Source organism: Leucoraja erinacea, chromosome 5, assembly GCF_028641065.1.
Source record: "Leucoraja erinacea ecotype New England chromosome 5, Leri_hhj_1, whole genome shotgun sequence".
Taxonomy (NCBI): Eukaryota; Metazoa; Chordata; class Chondrichthyes; order Rajiformes; family Rajidae; genus Leucoraja; species Leucoraja erinaceus.
Window position 1 is genome coordinate 49,366,221 of NC_073381.1, and position 21,423 is coordinate 49,387,643.

Consider the following 21,423-nt stretch of genomic DNA (forward strand, 5'->3'; position numbering starts at 1 on the left):
AAAAACATGTCCTGAATATCTTACACTTTATTTTGAGACTGTAACTCCCGAATCTAACCCACCCCCCCCCCCCCCCCCCCCCCCCCCCCCCCCCCCCCCCCCCCCCCCCCCCTTCCCCGACGTTAAGGAGAAACATCATCTCTGCATGTACTTCATCAAGCAACTGCCTTATAGTCTATACTAGACTAAGTGGTACCCGTTGGGTCCCAGCATCACGGGAGGGCTGGTCCCCCAACAATATTCCAATATAGGTGCAATATTCCACCTCTCCACCAATTCCAATATTGGTGGCCAGTGGGGGAGGGTCTGGAGCACTGGGTGTTGTGGGCTGAAGAGACTGGTTTCCAGAGGGTTCGTATGGACATTGTGGGCCGAATGGATTCTTGGGCTGGCAGCTCAGTCACTCAAGCCTGTTGTGCTGGCAGCTCACTCAATAGACAATAGACAATAGGTGCAGGAGTAGGCCATTCGGCCCTTCGAGCCAGCACCGCCTTTCAATGTGATCATGGCTGATCATCCCCAATCTCTTGAAAGCATCCAGAGAAACTGCCTCCACCGCCCTCCGAGGCAGAGAATTCCACAGACGGCAACAATATTCCTGCCTCTAGTGTGTCCAAACCCTTAACAATCTTAAATGTTTCAATGAGATTGCCTCTCATCCTTCTAAACTCCAGAGTGTACAAGCCCAGCTGATCCATTCTCTCAGCATATGACAGTCCTGCAATCCCAGGAATTAACCTTGTAAACCTACGCTGCACTCCCTCAATAGCAAGAATGTCCTTCCTCAAATTAGGGGACCAAACTGCACACAATACTCCAGGTGTGGTCTCACTAGGGCTCTGTACAACTGCAGAAGGACCTCTTTGCTCCTATATTCGATTCCTCGTGTTATAAAGGCCAACATGCCATTCGCTTTCTTCACTGCCTGCTATATCTGCATGCTTATTTTCATAGACTGATGTACAAGGACCCCCAGATCCCATTGTACTTCCCCTTTTCCCAACTTGACGCCATTTAGATAGTAATCAGCCTTCCTGTTTTTGCTACCAAAGTGGATAACCTCACATTTATCCGCATTAAACTTCATCTGCCATGCATCCGCACACTCCCCCAACCTGTCCAAGTCACCCTGCATTCTCATCGCATCCTGCTCACAGTTCACACTGCCACCCAGCTTTGTGTCATCTGCAAATTTGCTATGTTACTTTGAATCCCTTCAACCAAATCATTGATGTATATTGTAAATAGCTGCGGTCCCAGCACCGAGCCTTGCGGTACCCCACTAGTCACTGCCTACCATTCTGAAAGGGACCCGCTAATCCCTACTCTTTGTTTCCTGTCTGCCAACCACTTCTCTAGCCATGTCAGCACTCTACCCCCAATACCATGTGCCCTAATTTTGCTCAATAATCTCCTATGTGGGACCTTATCAAATGCTTTCTGAAAGTCTACGGCTGGTGGGCTGGCAGTTGGCTCACAGTTATTCTTTGAAATTCCATTTCAAGCAGGGTGCAAGGCCACCAAATTCAAGTGCCATACCACTTCAAGCAGGGTGCAAGGCCACCAAATTCAAGTGCAGTTTAATACCATTTCAAGCAAGGTGCAAGGCCACTAAAGACAGCGAGTCGTGGCCTCTCCCTCCTCCATCTTGCAGTGACTGAGCCACGCCCACACTTCTGGGTTTTATGGTCCTCCCACCAGAATGGGCATGGCCTTCATGGTGTGACTGACAGGAGAGAGAATCTCAACATTTTTTAAACACTAATAACTCTTTTATTTTTCATCGATGGAAAAAATCCTCTTGTCCTGCGCAGCGGAGGGGGACTCTAAGTAAGATGGCCAAAAATCACAGCCATAAGTGGCAGTGTTTTTTTCTAAAATCAATATACAGAACAACAGGAAGTGGTCAAGATCAGACTTTTAGTAATATAGATTGTTGCCAAGTTTTGTATCAACAATAAACTTGAATATATTAGACTTGATCCTTTTGTGCAACTTGGTCCCCAGAACTGATCACTGCAATGCCCCACTTCCGACAACTTCCTCCACCGGACCACTTAGACAGTAAGAACACATTCATCAGGTTGCTATTTATTCACTACAGGTTAGCTTTCAACACCAGCATCCCCTTGAAACTTCACATCAAATTCAAAGAACTGGGTAACTAGATCATCGACATCCTCTTCGGCACACAACAAACAGTATGAATTGGCAACTTCCTCCACAATATGCATCAATAGAGAAGCACCATAAGACTAGGTGCTCAGTCACTTACTCTATTCACTATATACCCATGGCTGTGTAGCAGGACACAGTTCAAACTCAATTTTTAAATTTGCCGACAATCCCACCATTATTGGGCAAATAATAATGTCAGAATACAGGAGGGAAATTTAAAATCTGACGAATGGTTCTTAACACCAACCTAGCTCTAAATGCAGCAAGACCAAGGAACCAATTGTTGACAAGGAGAGGTAACCCAAGGATCCAAGGACTTGTCTTCATTGAGGAGAAGGTGGTGGAGAGAGTCAACAGATCTTTAATAAAAGCCTCCTGCTACTCCAAATATAGGGTTCTACCTACCAAAAAGACACAAAATTCCGGAGTAACTCAGCAGGTCAGCGAGCTTACCATGTAAGCTTTTTTTTTAATGTTAGATGTTGCTTGTTTACTAGTCAACACTTTGATGTTGTTTTGCAATCTATCACAGTCAATTGGTGTCCAATCTTCTGTAGTTTGCTCTCTATGAATTTAAAACCCACATTTCAGACTGAGTTAAATTACTTTGAAAAGTTGTATAAAATGCTTTTATATTTATGGTCACTGTTCCCGAAAAGCCTCTTAACTGCTAGATCAATTGAAGCTTTATCAATACATAATATTAGTTTTAAAGTCGTCTTTTCCCTCATTGGCTCCTGCACGTATAGATCTAGAAAAACATCTCTTCGACAACATAGGAATTCATCCTCCACAGTATTACTGCTTAATTGGTACCCTCAATCTTTATGAAGATTACCTTCCATTATTATTGTATTATCCTTGTTCCATGCAGTTCTTGATTTTGACTTGTAAGCCCTTTTATCACTATTATTGCTTGACCTACTAGTGTATATAAGGAACTTGTTTTGCAAGCTCTATCAAAACCATTCTAATTGGTGTCAAAATCTTCTGTAGTTTGATCTTTTCATTGAAACTAAAACCCACATTTCAATATGAGTTAAATTACTTTGAAAAGTTGTTTGTATGCTTTAATATCACTGGGACACTGTTCCCGAAAAGCCATAACTGATAGATCAATTGAAGCTTTCATCCAATATTTGCCCCAGTTTTAAATGAATTGAACCAATTTCTACTTGTCCTGCACGTATAGATCTTGAAAACATATCTTCGACAAGTTTTCAGTCCTTATCACCCTATGCCACTCAATTGGTAGCATGAATCAAGAGATGAAGATTACCTTCCATTATTATTGTATTATCCTTGTTCAATGCAGTTCTAATTTTTGACTTGTACTACCCTGTATCACTATTATTTGAGGACCTACAGTATATATAACTCCCACCAATGTTTTCTGTCCCTTGCTGTTCCTTAGCTCTACCAAAACCGATTCTACTAACAAATATCTGAGCTAAGATCTTTTCTCCCACCAGGTTATTTGCATTCTTTAATATCACTGGGACACTGCCATCACCATGGTGATACCATTCGCACTCATCCAATATTTGCCCCAGTTCCCCATGAATTGAACCAATTTCTACTGTGTCAATCTTTGAGTCACGATTCCAGTTTTCAGTCCTTATCAACCCTATGCCACTTTCGGCATGAATCAAGAGATTGACAGATTTTCTGCTTCATAACATTGACCCTTGGTGCCCATAATGCTTCAACATAGCCTCCAATTTTGTTCTATTTTTGAGTTTCCCAAATGGATCTTTCTCAAATTCTTCTCTGAGGATTTTGCTCCTCCCTAATATGGACATTTAGTCTGGTATGCCCATTGGTAACACAAAGTTAATTCACGTAGGGAACCTCATACAGAAAGAATCCACAATTTACAGTGTGCATAAAAAAAAGTGGTTATTAATGATAAATTTAAGATTGCGGAAATGTTGGAGAATGATGTGTGTGCTCTTCACTTTGTCAGTGGGGTGGAAGGTAAGGATTCTTGGAAGCTTCACATTATATCAATCTGGGGGAGAGCGAAAACTGCTGGAATGTACGGGTGAGGTGTCCATCTCAGGAAGACATGGAGAAAAACATGGGACTATCGATCAGAGGATATCATATCCTTTCCAAAGCTGTCCAAATGTTCTGGGGTAGAAAAACAAAGCTGGCAATCTTGGGAGGTGGCAGCGATGGGTGGGAAAAAGACATTTAGAGCAGAAATAAGATCTTTGCAAAAGATAATAGTTGGAAGAATTGAAGAAGGGTATTGTGGAAAGCGCCAGTGTTGGTTTATAATAGGGGGGGGGGGTTACATAGTGGGGAAAATTGATAGTCTGTACGGGTGGGGCACTAAATGGGGAAGGGGGGGGGGGGGGGGAGTGGGAGGGGTGGTTGGGAAGTTAAACAGGTGTCAGAGATATGTTTATACCATTGGGTTGAATGTTACCCAGGTGGAATAGGAGGTGCTGTTCCTTCAGTTTATGTGTGGCCTCACTCTGGCAATGGTGGCTGCCAGGAGAGAAAGATCAGTATGAAAATGGGAAGGGGAGTTAAAATAGTAAGCAACCAGGGAGAGATCCAGCAGATCTAGGTGGACCGAGCGCAGGTGTTTGGTGAAATGGTCACCTAGACTGTGCTTGGTCTCACCGATGTAAAGGAGGCCATATCGGGAGCATTGAATGAAGCAGACGGGGTTAGAGGAGGTACATGTGAAACTCTGTTTCATTTGGAAGGGCTACTGGAATGTCTGGATGGATGCAAAGAGGGAGGTGCAGTTACATCTGCTAAGGTTGCAGGGGAAAGTATCTGGGCAGGGGGTGGTTTGGGTGGGAATGGAAGAGTGATCCAATGAATTGTAGAGAGTGCACGGCAAGCTGGTGGGATCATGGTGGAAGTGGCGGAAATGTTGGAGAATGATGTGTTGGATGTGGAGGTCAGTGGGGTGGAAGGTAAGGATCAGGGAAGCTCTTTCTTATTCAATCTGGGGGAGAGCGAAAACTAGAGAATGTACGGGTGAGGTGTCCATCTACATAAGCAGGGAGGAAAACATGTTTACTATCGATAGAGGATATCAATATCCTTTCCATTTCTGTCCACTTGTTCTGGAGAGAAAAGCTTCATCTTGGGAGCAGCTGCAGCGAAGACAGAGAAATTTAGAGCAGACGTTGGCATCTTTGCAAAATGCAGGGTGGTTGGAGGTATTGTGAGGGGTATTGTGGGAATCAGTGGGTTTATAATAGACATTAGTTGATAGTCTGTACCGTATGATGAAGACGGAGAGGTAGAGGAAGGTAAAGAGGTGTCAGAGATAGTCCGTGACAGTGGAAAAGTTGATGCGAGCAACGAGTTCAGCACTGAAACAATTCATTTGATTGCATTTGACGTATTCATCTGACGGATTTTTTCATCCAACCGAGCCCTCTCCTATTATAAAATACCATAGAATCAATTAATTGTTTTAGATTAAGCTGTTGATGTATTTTCCACATGCATTTACTAAAATTCCTGATGGATAATGAAAACGGTTTATTTAATTAAACATTTCCCTTCCTATTTTATGCAAATATGTTTTCCTTACCAAACAGGCTTATATTTTACCATAAAGTATTTTCATTGTTGCAATGTTCCTTTAGAGATTTAGAACATTTGATTATAAATGTTCTGCAGTAACATATGAGAATGAAATCTAAACCAGCATGTTGAGCAACAAGTTTAGACATATTTTTAAGTTGGTTGGAGGGTCAATAATGGTGATAATAAATTGGATATTTGATTCCAGCTGATTTCCAACCAAAATTTGAATTCTAAAACCATCAGATGAACATCAACATGTGTGCCAAAAATAACATTGAACAGATAATCAGATAATCTGCAGAGCAAGCAAAGACATCCTTATTAATCTACTATTAATATCCTTAATTTGTATCCAAAAATAAAGTACATTTGGGAAGAGATCCTCTCAGAATCAAGCTTTCCTGTAATCATTGGATATCATAAAAATGATTAAACTGATTATCTATTTTATCTGATTGATCCAATTTTCTGCTGTTCATTTGGCACCCTATCAAACCAAAACATACACTGATTATCCAGTGAAGGATTTTGTGCGTATTTGCTCTCGTGGTAACTAACTAATTTGTTATTTGATCATTCTTGATGATTTCCTCCCCCTTTGCCTCTTTTGGTGATCATAATTTAACCAAAATAGTTGGTTTTCTGTTTTCAATACCTGGATTTATATCCTATCTCAATAATCAAACCCATGGGAAAAATAGCAGTTCTGTCAATTCTCCACTGACACAAATAAGTCACAAAGTAATCCTGGATGCAATTCAATAAAGTAAAACAACTTTAATTAATTTCTCGATACCTCGATTCTGAATATATAAATATTCCAAATATGTACGAATCAATAAGATGCGGTGGGCGCAAGACCAGAATCTGTCACAGGGCAAGAACAGGCAATAAAAAGTAAATCACTCTGCTGATCGATCATCACCATATAACTGTTGTTGGTTCAATGTGATTCATCTTATACTTAACATTCATGACTTTATCTATTAATTTAACTTGTTTAGATCTCACTGAGCACCAATAAATGTCTGTAAAATCACCACCTCTTTTGCAAAGGCCTTGCAAAACCTGATGCTGAATTTCATTACCTGCTTCCTTCAAGCAAGTTGAAGCTCTGAGGACTGAAAGATGTGCACATGTTGGGCTCAAATTATCCCCAAAATATGAAAGTGTATCAAAACATCCACTTGATTAAAATAATAAAATCCTGTTTTTGTATAATAAGTTTGATACACCATACTTGGTGCATTGTGTGCAGTTCTGGACGCCATACTGCAGGAAAGATGTGATTAAGCTAGAGAGGATGAAGAAAAGATGTATAAGCATGTTGCTTGATTTGGAGGGCTTTAGTTATGAGGAGGAATTGGACAGCGAGAGGCAATCAAATGAACTGCTAGAGGAGGTGGTGGAGGCATAGAGGGATACAAAATTAACATAGGCAAGAATGATTCATATAGCTAAAGTCGGTGATGGTCAAAAACACAGTTGGCCAAAGTGTCTATTTCCATGCTGTGAAACTATGACTTTATAACCATATAACCATATAACAATTACAGCACGGAAACAGGCCATCTCGGCCCTACAAGTCCGTGCCGAACAATTTTTTTTTTCCCCTTAGTCCCACCTGCCTGCACTCATACCATAACCCTCCATTCCCTTCTCATCCGTATGCCTATCCAATTTATTTTTAAATGATACCAATGAACCTGCCTCCACCACTTCCACTGGAAGCTCATTCCACACCGCTACCACTCTCTGATAAAGAAGTTCCCCTCATATTACCCCTAAACTTCTGTCCCTTAATTCTGAAGTCATGTCCTCTTGTTTGAATCTTCCCTATTCTTAAAGGGAAAAGCTTGTCCACATCAACATCCGGGAGGCGCTACAGGTCTCTCCGTTGCCGAACCAGCAGGTCGAGGAACAGCTTCTTTCCGGCGGCTGTCACTCTACTAAACAACGTACCTCGGTGACTGCCAATCACCCCCCCCCCCCCCGGACACTTATTATTTATTTTTTATTCAAATCGTTTGCTATGTCGCTCTTCAAGGGAGATGCTAAATGCATTTCGTTGTCTCTGTACTGTACACTGACAATGACAATTAAAATTGAATCTGAATCTGAATCTGAATCTGACTCTGTCTATCCCTCTCATCATTTTAAAGACTTTATGAAGCTGATTAGGTGAGGCAACTGATATGCACAAGGAACATTTGAAGGGCAAAGTGAACCCAGTCACCTGACATGCCCAAGTAATTCTCACCTGACTAACTTGTGAAATAATTTTTATTGCTGACTGTTTGTGGCTGAAGAGAAAAAATGTACCTGGCACCAGTGGTCAGGCAGAAAAGTTTTACTTTCTGTGATCCAAAGCCAAGACAAAATGCCAATAAATACATCAAGCAGTGAAAGTACAGCTGGAGGTGGAAAGTAAAAAAAAGGTAAAAAGAGGAATAAAAGCAAAAGAAAACAAGTTTGCATAAAGATAGAAACACAAAAATAACGGAAACAAGACAAAATTTGACCAGGATTCAGTACTTGTACCTATGAATAGATTGCAGGTAAACAACAGTCAGAATCTTTCATCAATAATTCATTCTAACATGACAGCAAATACACGTAAAACTGAAGCAAGTGACAACATTTCAAGTCAAAGTCTGATATTGTTAATACTGGTCAATAACACAAGAGTAAACAAATTCAATCAACCATTTCATAACCAATTATTCACATGACAATTTTCTGTAATATCAATAACTACAAAGGCAGCAGGCGCTTTAGAGATTGGGGGATGGTGTTGAGAGAGATGTTTTGCGTGGGCATGCACGAGGGACTGGACGCGTAGAGAGAACAGCAGTGAGAGGGAGTGAATGTGTGTGTGCGCAAGAGGGATGGAGAGAAAGAGGGGAAAGAAAGGATAATAGAAAAAATTACAGCACATTAAGAGGGAACAACAGAGCAAAAAGGGAACCGAGAGCATGTGAGAGTGGGCAAAAGTTGTGGAACAAAAGTAAACCACTTACTGGGTAAAGAAGATTTTACACATATTTTCAATTGGTTGCTAATAATTCCAAATCCATTGCCTGTGTCTCTAGACCCTTAAACAAATGAGAACATTTCTTTGCCAGTGTGTGGATGCGTCACGACTTTGGATACCTCCATCATGTGCATTCTCAACCTTCTCTCCACAGTATGAATAATCTCAGCTTCTCCAGACTTCCCCCAAAAACCTACCCTGGAAACATTTGTTTATCTTTCCAGCAAATGAAGACACAAGAAACTGCAAATGCTGGAATCTTGTGCAAAAAAAAAAAAACAAACTGTTGGAGGAAATGAGTGGGTCGGGCAGCTTTTGTGGAGGGAAATGGACAGTTGACATTTCCAGTTAGGACCCTTCTTTAGACACTTCACTACAATCTTTCTGAGACCCGAAGTTCAGTAATCAGAACCGGGTTAAATGCTGCAGTCACAGCTGAACCAATATTTTAAAGGTTTTTCACAACTTAGTTGTGCACTTAATACTTCCATTTATTTGGTCAGCACAGGCATCATGGGAAAAAGTGCCCATCCTGTACAGTACTGTTCTATGTTCAAAATACAACTTGCACGTTTGGGCACTACATCCTGCAAAAAAAGGCCTTCAGATAGATGTCGTCGGTTGCCAGTTTTGTTTCCAGTAGCTCAGTCATAAAACTTTGAAGGAAATGTTTATTCTTCAATAAACCATATTTATTTATTCATTTTAACAAAGCAAAGAAATTGCATTTATAAAGTGAATCTTTATTGTCAGCAAATTTCTGTCTACAGAGCAATCTTGTGTTTGTACAGACCAATGTCCCTATTAGTTTGCAAATAGCAAGGTTCTAGCAATAGCAATGACATAAATCACAAATATGTTTTTTAAGTTGTTTGCCTGAATTATAAATATTGCCAGGGCACATGTAGCTCACCTTCATTTCTAGCACAGGGCTTGAACTCATTTTTTCTAAATAAAAAGTTAAATTATGATCAAAAGAACAAAGTGAATATCAATAGTTCATCAAGCTAAGATCTAAAATGAGTGCATGAAAGGGAAATAACAATGTGTATCTGAATTTGTAAACAATTGGTGAACTTTGTTTAAGACGACAATACGTGGTTACTCTTTACTAATGATAGTTTTTGGGGTTTTTTAAGATCCATTTAACTAGAAACAAATTATATTGGAAAACCATCCTAAAATATAACTTAACATTACTTCATTATTTGAATAATCTTTAAAAAAAGATGACCACACTATATTCTAATTTGATAACGCTGGTACTTTTAAACACTGCATTTACAGCTGTTGAGGTGCATGTATGGTTAAAATGGAAAAATGGTCCTAGCACATATATATATACCAAATGACTTGCTGCCAATTTAACTCTTAAACTGGTTCTTTCTCTATTGTTCAGCCAAATTTCAACTCATGGAACACTCACTACATTAGCCTATATCTCGCTATTTGGATTTCTTTCAAATAGTTTAGTAAGATTTGTGAACAAAAACCTGCAACACAAATCTTGAGTGTGCTGAAAAGCTTGCTTTGCTTTGTTTAAGGTATGCAAAATCTAATGTGCACGTCCCAATATTGTAAATTCTGGTAATCCTTACCAAGTTAATCAATTGAGAATGCACAATATCTTCAATCAAAACTGCAGTCTCCTGGAGAGGTCGTCGGGCATCCCCAAGAGCGTACCTACAAAGTAAAGAAGAAGAAATAACTTAATATATTGCTTCTGGAAAAACACACTCCATTAATACTTCTTATTCCACATGGCTAAAATCTGCTTTTTTGTAACGATTAATTAATATTGCAGAATCAAGCTCAAATATGTTTGTATGAATGGGAAAGGAGTTCAAATCACACATTTTAGAAACATAGAAACATAGAAATTAGGTGTAGGAGTAGGCCATTCGGCCCTTCGAGCCTGCACCGCCATTCAATATGATCATGGCTGATCATCCAACTCAGTATCCCGTACCTGCCTTCTCTCCATACCCTCTGATCCCTTTAGCCACAAGGGCCACATCTAACTCCCTCTTAAATATAGCCAATGAACTGGCCTCGACTACCCTCTGTGGCAGAGAGTTCCAGATATTCACCTCTCTCTGTGTGAAAAAAGTTCTTCTCATCTCGGTTTTAAAGGATTTCCCCCTTATCCTTAAGATGTGACCCCTTGTCCTGGACTTCCCCAACATCGGGAGCAATCTTCCTGCATCTAGCCTGTCCAACCCCTTAAGAATTTTGTAAGTTTCTATAAGATCCCCTCGCAATCTCCTAAATTCTAGAGAGTTTAGAATAAAACCTTCAGGATTCATATTTTGCTTTAAAAAAAAACTCCAAACTCCTATTACTCAAATGAATAGCAGTCAAGGTTAAGGCCTCTTTTACCTCTGGTTTTACCTGGTGATGGCAACTTTGTGAAATAGAATGCTCCACTACTGCCTAATGTTATACCTTCACACACTGACTGGCAGCAGTGCCTATTAGCTGACAATTAAGCACTGGGTTTGAATTTAAATACTGCTGATTGTGACCAATTTGAAACCTTAATAAAGCAAGTTGGAAATTTATTGACTTCATAAGCCAATAACACGAATTTGGCTAAAAGACGAACAGGATGCAAAAATCTGCATTGGTCAATAATCATTGCTAATATTCAAAGCAGCCCAAAGTTATTTTCACAAGTCTTTAAGTAGCTTACACATCAGTCGGGAAACCAATGTTTTGTAAAATATTTTCAGCAGTGGATTCACCACGTTGTGCCATTAATATTCACTTGCCTTAGCAAATTAATATCAGTTAGAACACCATTCCATCCAAATGACCACATGGTGATGTAACAGTTGATGGCGCACTTCTACTGTGGCTTTTTTTTGAAACCCACTTAAATTGTGACAGGTTTCCATATTAACATTTCCTCCTCACAGCTTTCCCTTAGGCTGTCTGCTAAATTATTTCCCACGCAAAGCAATGACCATGTCATCACAGCAGATGCTGAGAAAGAGGAAGAAACCAAACTTGCTCACCAGCCACAGCCACTTCCTTTACATCAAATGATTATTTTCGGCCATTGGAAACACAGGCCTAAACTGAAGGTGTGTGCTAGTCAGGACAGATTTTTTACTGGCAGTTGCAAGTACTCCCTTATTTTATGTGGCCCATTGAAAAATACTTTACTTATCACTTTACCCATGACTATCTCATTTACCAGTTAATGAACTCTACAACAACTACAATCTTTAGAAGGCAATTTTTACTTCGATATGCAAGTCTGATAAAATCGATAGAATCATCGAACTGTAAACAGATAACCCACTAGGTCTGAAGTTACACCAAAGGAAGTGTTTACTTGGTTCCGTTCTGAAATTAAATTCCTGCATTGTGCAACTTCTTAAAACCTATTGTAGATTCTGTTTCCACCTTTGCAGTATTAATTGCCAATATTTAGACTAGTCTCTTTTATTTCAATTTCTCGTATGATTACTTATCCTGCTCAGTACTAGATATTAGAAACACTAAAGCAGCATATCAAAGTCGAGATGTTACCCCACAGAGGTCACTGACAAATCCCAGAAAGTATCTTAATGGAATCAGAGAACCAGCACAGAACCAGGTCTTCGGCCCACTAAGAACGCACTAATCTATTTGCCATTCTATACTAACGCCATTTTCCTGCATTAGGTCTGTATCTTTTAGTGCCTATTTAAATTCCTGTCTTAATGTCTCTAATACATAGTGATCATGTCTGATTCCACCAAATCTGGTAGAGAGTTCCAGATATCGACCATTCTCTGCATAAAATACTTTCCACTTAAATCTGCTTTCTTTCAACTTAAACAAATTCCCCTACCATTTGAATATCTACCCTACCTATGCTTCCTATAAGTGTCTATTAGGTCACCTTCAGACTCCAACCTAAGGGAAAAAAGAAGCCTATCCAATCTCTCTCCATAACTAAAGATCTCCAATTCGGGCAATGTCCCAGTGAATCTCCTCTGCACTAGTGCAATGCAATCACATCCTTCTGATAGCGTGGTAACTAATACACAATAGTGCAAATGCAATCTAACCAGTGTTTTGTAAGGTTGCTGAGCAAGGTGTCTCTATAAAAGTTGGATACTTTTATTGCAACCTTACTAGTGTCTGTTTATTTTCCTCCATGGATGCTGCCTGAGATGCTGCCTGTCCCGCTAAGTTAATCCAGCATTTTGTGTCTATCTTCAGTTTAAACCAGCATCTGCAGTTTCTACCTACACATGCTGCCTGATTGCTGAGTTCCTCCAGTACTTTGTTCCTGGACTACAGTTGCTGGAATCTTTAGCAAAAAGGACAAAGTATTGGAGGAACTCAGCAGTGAGGCAGCGTCCATGCAGGAACAGAGGAACAAGGTCTTGGTCCCCTTTAACTTTCTTCAGACCGATGGATTACAGGGGAGTGTAGGAGTAAAATGGAAAAGACACGCGGAGTTGGTGTTCGAACTAACAGGCAATTTATTAAACTGGTACTCTTGTGCATCAGGAGGCCTGTCAAAGCTGACCTGTCAAGTGTGACTGGTACATTTTTAAATTCTCAGATGACCAGAAGATAGACACAAAAAGCTGGTAACCCAGCGGGACAGGAAGCATCTCTAGAGAGAAGGAATGGGTGACGTTTCGGGTTGCGACCCTTCTTCAGACTGGTTAGGGATAAGGGAAACGAAAGATATAGACGATGATGTAAAGAAATAAAGAACAATTAATTAAAGATATACAAAAAAGTAATGATGATAAAGGAAACGGGCCATAGTTAGCTGTTTGTTGGGCAAAAACGAGAAGTTAGTGTGACTTGGGTGGGGGAGGGATAGAGAGGGAATGCTGGAGCTACCTGAAGTTAGAGATATCAACACTCATACCACTGGGCTGTAAGCTGCCCAAGCAAAATATGAGATTTTGTTCCTCCATTTGCGTTTAGCCTCACTCTGACAATGGTGGAGACCCAGGACTGAAAGGTCTGTGTGGGAATGGGACGGGGAATTAAAGTGTTTAGCAACCAGGAGATCAGGTAGGTTCAGGTGGACTGAGCGAAGGTGTTCAGCGAAATGATCGCCCAGTCTACGTTTGGTCTAGCCGATGTACGAGTCCACATCTTGAACAGAGAATACAGTAAATGAGGTTGGAGGAGGTGCAAGCGAACCTCTGCCTAACCTGAAAGGACTGTCGTGGTCCTTAGACAGAATTGAGGGAGGAGGTATAAGGACAGGTGCTGCAACTTCTGCGGTTGCAGGGGAAGGTACGTGGTGAGGGGGTGGTCTGGGTGGGAAGGGATGAGTTGACCAGGGAGTTGCGGAGGGAATAGACTCTACGGAAGGTGGAAAGGGGAGGAGATCGAAAGACGTGACTAGTGTTGGGATGCCTTTGGAGGTGGCAAAAACTTTCGAGGATTATGCGTTGTATGCGATCGCTGATGGGGTAAAAGGTAAGGACTAGGAGGACTCTGTCTCTTTGCGACTGGGGGAGGGGGAGCAAGGGCAGAACTATGGGGTACCGAGGAAGCATGAGTGAGGGCCTCATCTATGATGGGAGAGTAGAACCCCCGTTTCCTAAAGAATTAGGCCTGGTATGGAACACCGCATCTTGGGCGCAGATGCGGCGCAGACGGAGGAATTGGGAGTCGGGTATAGAGTCTTTGCAGGAAGCAGGGTGGGAAGAAGTGAGGTTGAGATTGTTGTGGGAGTCAGTGGGTTTGTAATAGACGTCAGTCAATAGTCTACTTCCTGTGATGGAGACTGTGGGATCAATAAAGGGGTTTGAGCAGTCTGAATTTGAGTGCAGGATGGAAATTGGTGGTGGTTGATGAAGTCCATGAGTTCTGCATGGGTGCAGGAGGTAGCACCGATGCTGTTATCAATGTAATGGAGATATAGTTTGGGGATAGGGCCAGTGCACACCTAGAACATGGATTGTTCTACGTACCCTACAAATATTAATCGGAAACTTAAAAGTAACGAGATTTTGCAGTGACTTGATTAACAATACAAGTCTGACTAACAGAATGGAACTCAGATAGATTTAATTAGGTCGCAAACAGAGTGAGATGATTATCCACAAGTCTAAATTCGTTAACAATAGATCAAAATTTCTGTTACAATGATAGGTACACCCATAATCAATGAGTCCTGTTTGGGTTTTGTCTGCGGTTTCCTGCCACCACATCAGCACAATCCACATCCCTATTCATTAATTGTTAGCCCTCACTATTGGTTACCCTACAACAGTTGGTTATCCTACAACAGGAAGCTGGTAAAGAGGTAGGGGTGGACAAAAAAAGGCAGATGATAGCAAGATACAGATGAGGAGGGGTGATTAGCAGAAGGGTGGAGATAGTGACAAAGACTAGAGGTGAAAATAAAAGTGTGATATGAAAGGGGATGGATGGTAAGAGAGGAGGTGTAGGGACAAGTGTTATATCTCCTGCTTTGACCTGTCCCCATCTCCTTTCTAGCTTTCTCCCCCCATTACAATCACTGAACAAGGGTCCCAACATTGTCCACCATTTCCTCTACTGGTGCTATCTAACCCGCTGATTTACTCCAGCACTTTGCAATTTATTCAAGTTTCCACCATTTGCAGTTCCTTGAGTTCCCATGCTCACAGTCATACTCATCTAAAAACTAAAAATCTCTTCATTTACAGAAAATAAACATTAAATTGTTTAAATTAATATTTTATTTCTGGCATTTTTCAAAATGAAGTATTTTTATATGAATGAACTAAACAATAATCTATCAGAATCTTGTGATAACATTATTGAGTGAAGCTGAAAAATGAAATACAAAGTACAGGCTTTCACTAGAATATAATATTTGATCCAATACCACATATATTTCATAGAAATTTATTAAAGAACATCAGATTTCTAAGAAGTTTCTTTAATTCAGCTTGAGGATTAACATACTGTTTTCAAAAGCCTTTGCTGATCAGGAAGGCATCATCAAACTGAATATTATAAAGTCCAATGGAAAATATGCCAATTTTCACCCTTAATCATCTGCCTGAATTTTGTATGTTCATGTACAGGACATCAACAATTTATTAACAATAAACTTTGCATGCATATTGATAAACATTGATTGATTGAAAAGAAAGCCATTTGGCCTTCCAGGGACCTGGTTTTGATCCTAACACATTGCCACCAGTGTGGAATAAGCATGGTTACCATATGACAGTGTAGGTTTCCTCTGGGTACCCACAAAGAAGCCAGGTGCTGGCAGGTTACCCCTTGATGTAGTGGGTCAAAAGAATCAATGTGGAAGTTGAGCAAGAATAAGTTGCAGGTGTACAGGGAAAATGGGATGAGCAGAATATCTTCCTGTGCAAGGACATCTATAGACACATGGGATTGTACTTGCCAGTTTACAAAAAAAATGCACAAAGTACTGGAGTAACTCAGCAGTATCTCTGGAAGTCATAAATAATTTGGTTGAGATGAGTTAGATGTCACAAGGATGAAGATCATGTGGTCCTTACAATTCACCAAATCCACCTCTGCATTCAACACATCATTCTCCAACATTTCTGCAACCTCAAACGTGATTGGGGATGATCAGCCAAGATCACATTGAATGGCGGTGCTGGCTCAAAGGGCCGAATGGCCTATTCCTGCACCACCAGGCACATAATCCCATCTCCACCCTTTTCTGCTTTCCAGAGAGAGCTCTCCCTCCTCAACTCTTTGGGTCACTCATCCCTTCCTACCCAGAGCACCACCTATCCAGGTACTTTCCCCTGCCACAGCAGGGGATATAACACTTGCCCCTACACCTCCCCTCTTACCATCCATCATGGGAGCACAGCAGCCCTTCCAAGTGAACCAGACACCTCCTCTGACCACATGATGAGGGCAATCAAACACCTTCACTCTATATATATCTATCCCTTGCTAGGTTTTCTCCTGCCCCCACCGCTCTTCCAGCTTTCTCCCCCAACCGACAATAAATCTGAAGAGGGGTCCCGACCCAAAATGTCTCCCCCCATTCCATGTTTCCAGAGATGTTGCCTGAACCACTGAGTTACTCCAGCACATTGTATATTTTTTAGGAACATTCAATGCTTTGCTGCAATAGCGATGGATCTTATATTTGGTCACAGGTACAACAAAATTACGAAGAGTAACATTCCAGTTTCATCTCAAGTATAACTTTTATATTATAACTCTCCAGAATGGACATTCATTCCTTCTCAAGTTAATTTTGAACCTTGAATACATATATAACACAACACTACCTCCAGAATTTTTTGGAATCATTTTTCCCTTTTCCCCCTCAAATTAACCTTTGTGTGACAGGGCGGTATAATTTATCTTGAACTGAATACTTCTTTCTTTCCATTTTCCCTTGTTGTCAATTCCATTATTTTCAATCAACTTTTCTTCACCAATAGCTTTATAAATGCTGTTCCTCACCTCCTTACTGAAATCAAACCTACCCTCATTTGCATCGAGGTACAGCAGTTTGTTTCTTCCCCTTCCCCCTAAGTGCAGCAGTTTGTTTCTCTCCACCACCACCCTGAGCCAGTTTGCTGTAATAGAATACCAGCATTCATGAATAGCTCAATTGAAACCATTTTACCTAGAAAAAAGTTATCATTTAAAGTCTACATTGTGTTCAAACCCTTCTGGGGAATTGTCTGTCCCTGCAAATTCCTCAAGTTTTTAAACTCAGAACTCCACATTTCTTTGATCCTGCCCTCCCTTGCATCTTCAATATATTTTGCTTCACCATTAGTGCCCAGGAATGCCACTATCAAATAGTTAGGTAATGCTCAGTGTTAACTTTGCACAATAATGCTTTCAGTACATTTTGCCAGCGATGATTATCAAGGAGCCCAGAGAGAGTGGGGAGGGGTGAGGCCAAGTAACGTAAGGGTGGGGCTGAATATACAAGATTGGAGATTGGATATCTGAGATTTGTAAATGGGCCAAGGCTAAAAACCGTCTAGCGGACCCGTCTTCATTGACGGGACGGCAGTGGAGATCGTCAACAGCAGCAAGTTCCTGGTCATGCATATCTCATATGTCCTGGACCCAGCACATTGACGCAGTCACATAGAAAGCTCATCAACGTCTCTACTTTCTGAGAACAGTGAGGATATACAGTATGCTACTGAATACTGTATCAAACTTCCACAGAAGTGTAGTTGAGAGCACATTGATTGCATAATGACCTGGTTTGATAACAATGCCCAGGAATAAAGAAGGATACAGAGAGTGGTAAACATTACTGACCTGCTCACCATCAAAGGGATCTTTCAATTGCTGCCAAAAATGCAGCCAACTTCAAAGACCCACACCACCTTGGCCATGCTCTCATTTTGCTACTGCTATCAGAAAGATGGTACAGGAGCCATCTGATGATCAGATTCAAAAACAGCTTTTTTTCCAGGAACCATAACATGCACAACACTAAGCATAACCTCAGCAACCATGATTTTCACTGCACTGAGTTTTTGGTGTACTGCGGACTTCGATTTTGAATTATTATAGTTACCTAGTAATAGTGTTATCAATTTGTTGTATTATTGATTATCATTTATTTGTGTTATTGCACTATTGGGCTTGTCAAGCTGCAACAAATAAGTGTAATTGTTCCACCGATAAAGATGACATATGCATTATGTCTAATTAACCCGTTAATTTGCGACCAGATAAATCATGCGTTCGTATTAATGGCGATTCATTGACAGCACTAGAAAGGATACTACCCTAGGATTCAGATAACAAACATTCCTCATGTGTGACCTTCATTTGCCTGGAGTTGCAACAATATCCCTTTTCCCCTGCACCTCCGCGCTAACTTTCATCTGGCATGAAAGACATTCAGAGATTAATACCTTTGATTGATATTAATACCTTTGATATTGCAAAACATCTCTACCATGCACTGTAGATTGAATCTCCGGAACAGCTAATATCACGGAGTTATGGCGACAACATTATAGTACTTTATTCAACTATGTCCAAGGTGATTTGTATAGGGTACACAATATTGAGAGTAATGACTCAATGGTGATTATGTCACATGAGGTGCATCATGCCATGAAAAAGCTGTCCAACAACAAAGCAAGTGGCTTGGATCATATTTCTGCTGAACATCTTAATGTGTGTATGTGGATAGCATCTCTCCTTGTTATTTGTTTCACTAGCTTTATGATTCATGGCTTGTTACCAGACTCAATGTTGTCTGTTCTGTTAGTGCCGGCCATTAAGCTGGTAAAGTAGGCAGCCTAAATAATGACAGGCCCATAGCTTTAGCCAGCATATTGTCAAAAGTCTTAGAAAGAGTTCTGCTGGATAGAGTAAATGAGTTAGTTATCTCCACAGATAACCAGTTTGGTTTTAAAGCTAAACATGGCACTGACGTGCATATATGCCCTAAAGGAGATTGTGAACAAATATCGAAATAAAAACTCTTCAATTCTTATGTGTTTTATTGGTGCTTCCAAAGCCTTTGATTCGTGTTAATCACAGAAAGCTGTTTGTTAAAATGAGTCAAAGAGGGGTGCCTAAATACATTGTGAGAATTCTTGCTTACTGGTATGCCCACCAGACTATGCAATTAAAATGGGGCAATAGGGTCTCAGGTGTTAGATAAGAGGGAATGTTGCCCCCAGTCCCTTTTAATCTTTATATTGATGATCTGTCCAAACAATTGAAAGCCTGTCATACTTGGCGCATGATTGGTAATATTTTAGTGAACCATATTATGTATGCAGATGATATTGTGGCCTTTAGTCCATCTAGCACTGGTCTCCAGCAGCTCCTTACTATATGTTCTGTGTATGGTGTGGAACATGATATTAAATATAATGCTTGTAAGAGTGCTGTCATGATCTGTAGAACCAAAGAGGATAAATGTCTAAAATTTCCTGATTTTTAATTGTCTGACAATAATCTTAGCGTCTGTAATAAGGTAAAATATCTTGGGCATTTTATTACAGAACAAATTACAGATGATGGGGATATTTATAAGCAACGACGTATGCTGTATGTACAGATGAATATTCTCTTGCGTAAGTTTGGTGTGTGTACAGATGTGGTGAAGATGTCGCTGTTTAGAGCATATTGCACGCCACTCTATACTGCGCACCTGTGGTTGAACTACGGAAAGACAAGTTTGCGGAGACTACAGATGGCCTATAATGATGCCATGAGAACACTGCTAAGGAAACCTAGATGGTGTAGTGCTAGTAACATGTTTGTGGCTGCAGGAGTCAGTACTTTAGAAGCTATCCTAAAAAAATCATATGTATAAATTCATTTGCAGGATAAATGACTCTAAAAATGTAATTATCGTTGCCTTGTCAAACATAAGGTTTAGCACTACACGCTACGAATCCCAGTTGTGGAGACACTGGTATCGCTGTCTCGGTGTAGGACTGATTTTTCTTTTTTCTTATGGATTTTAAATCATGTATTGCAGTTTTTTTTTAAATATATAATTTATGATGCTTTTATAAGTGATATACTAAGATTTTATATGTATTTTATGATGTTTTTAAATGCAATGTATTTTTATGTAATGTTGTCCCTTGTCTGGACCTTGAGTCTGAAATAAAGTTTAAATATTGATATTGAATTGGTAACACCACTGTGGAAATGCATTTTATGATCAGTCGTACTATCGGATACATGCTCCACCTTTCCTGGGCCATCGGTGCCATCTCTGATTTGTTCTGTGCCTTTTCATACCTCTAGTTTCCCTTTCCCCTGACTCTCAGTCTGTAGAAGGGTCTTGACTCGAAATGTCATCCATTTCCTTTTCTCCAGAGATGTTTCTTGACACTGAGTTACTACAGCATTTTGTGTCTTTCCTTGAACTAATCAGTATCCTGATCAGATCAAATCGTAGCTCGAGTCATATGCAACGTGTTGTCTCATCTTCCATCCACTCATTCTTGAGTGAGGATATCCTTGCCAAAAACATGAAGGAATTATGGAAATTCCACAAATGCATTATCCTGGCACCAATTCCTAAGTTAGTCTACATCAGCAATTCTGGGATAAGGGCTGGGATGCACATCATGTCCAAACTATGCTTCTTTCCTTCCTTTCTACTTTAAGAAGCTTCAGCACATGTTCTCATTGAAAAATCAAATAGCTTTTTGTATTTATTTGATTCATACTGGAATGTGCATAATTCAATCTGAATGAAAAAACATTTTTCGAATGTAACACAATATACTGAAACAGGAAATCAGCATTATTCAAATTTACAGTTGCTCAATAAGGTAAACAACATTCAATTCCAAATTACATCTGAACTTTGTTAACGATAAGTGCATATATGGAAAAATTAAAGAAGGAAATTTGGTCTTCTCCTTATAACTTGTGGTTGGAATAGTGAACAAAATCTACATTTTGTAGCTACGTATACCATAAAGCCATAACTTTATACAAGTTAAACATATAGGTTGAGAAACTATTTTATATTACTCAACATGTAATATGGTGCAATTATTCCAAAGAACTGGAAAATGTATTTTTATTAAACAAATATGCTAACAGATTTCCCATGCTACTGCTCATGATGAACTGGATGTTTTATAAGAACAAGGAGTTATGCCAAGTAGTATTAACAGGGATATTGATTTATCAGCAAGAATGCCGAAGCATAATATTTAGTG

General features: G+C 40.1%; 1 protein-coding gene across 2 annotated transcripts in view; it reads right to left on the reverse strand.

Moving 5' to 3' along the window:
• supt3h (SPT3 homolog, SAGA and STAGA complex component) overlaps positions 1-21,423 on the reverse strand; it is a 364,405-nt gene that overhangs the window by 163,300 nt on the left and 179,682 nt on the right. For both annotated transcript variants that reach the window (XM_055635557.1, XM_055635558.1), the window contains exon 3: positions 10,372-10,456. In XM_055635557.1, coding sequence (XP_055491532.1) covers positions 10,372-10,456 — 85 coding nt within the window. The remainder of the gene's footprint in view (positions 1-10,371; positions 10,457-21,423) is intronic.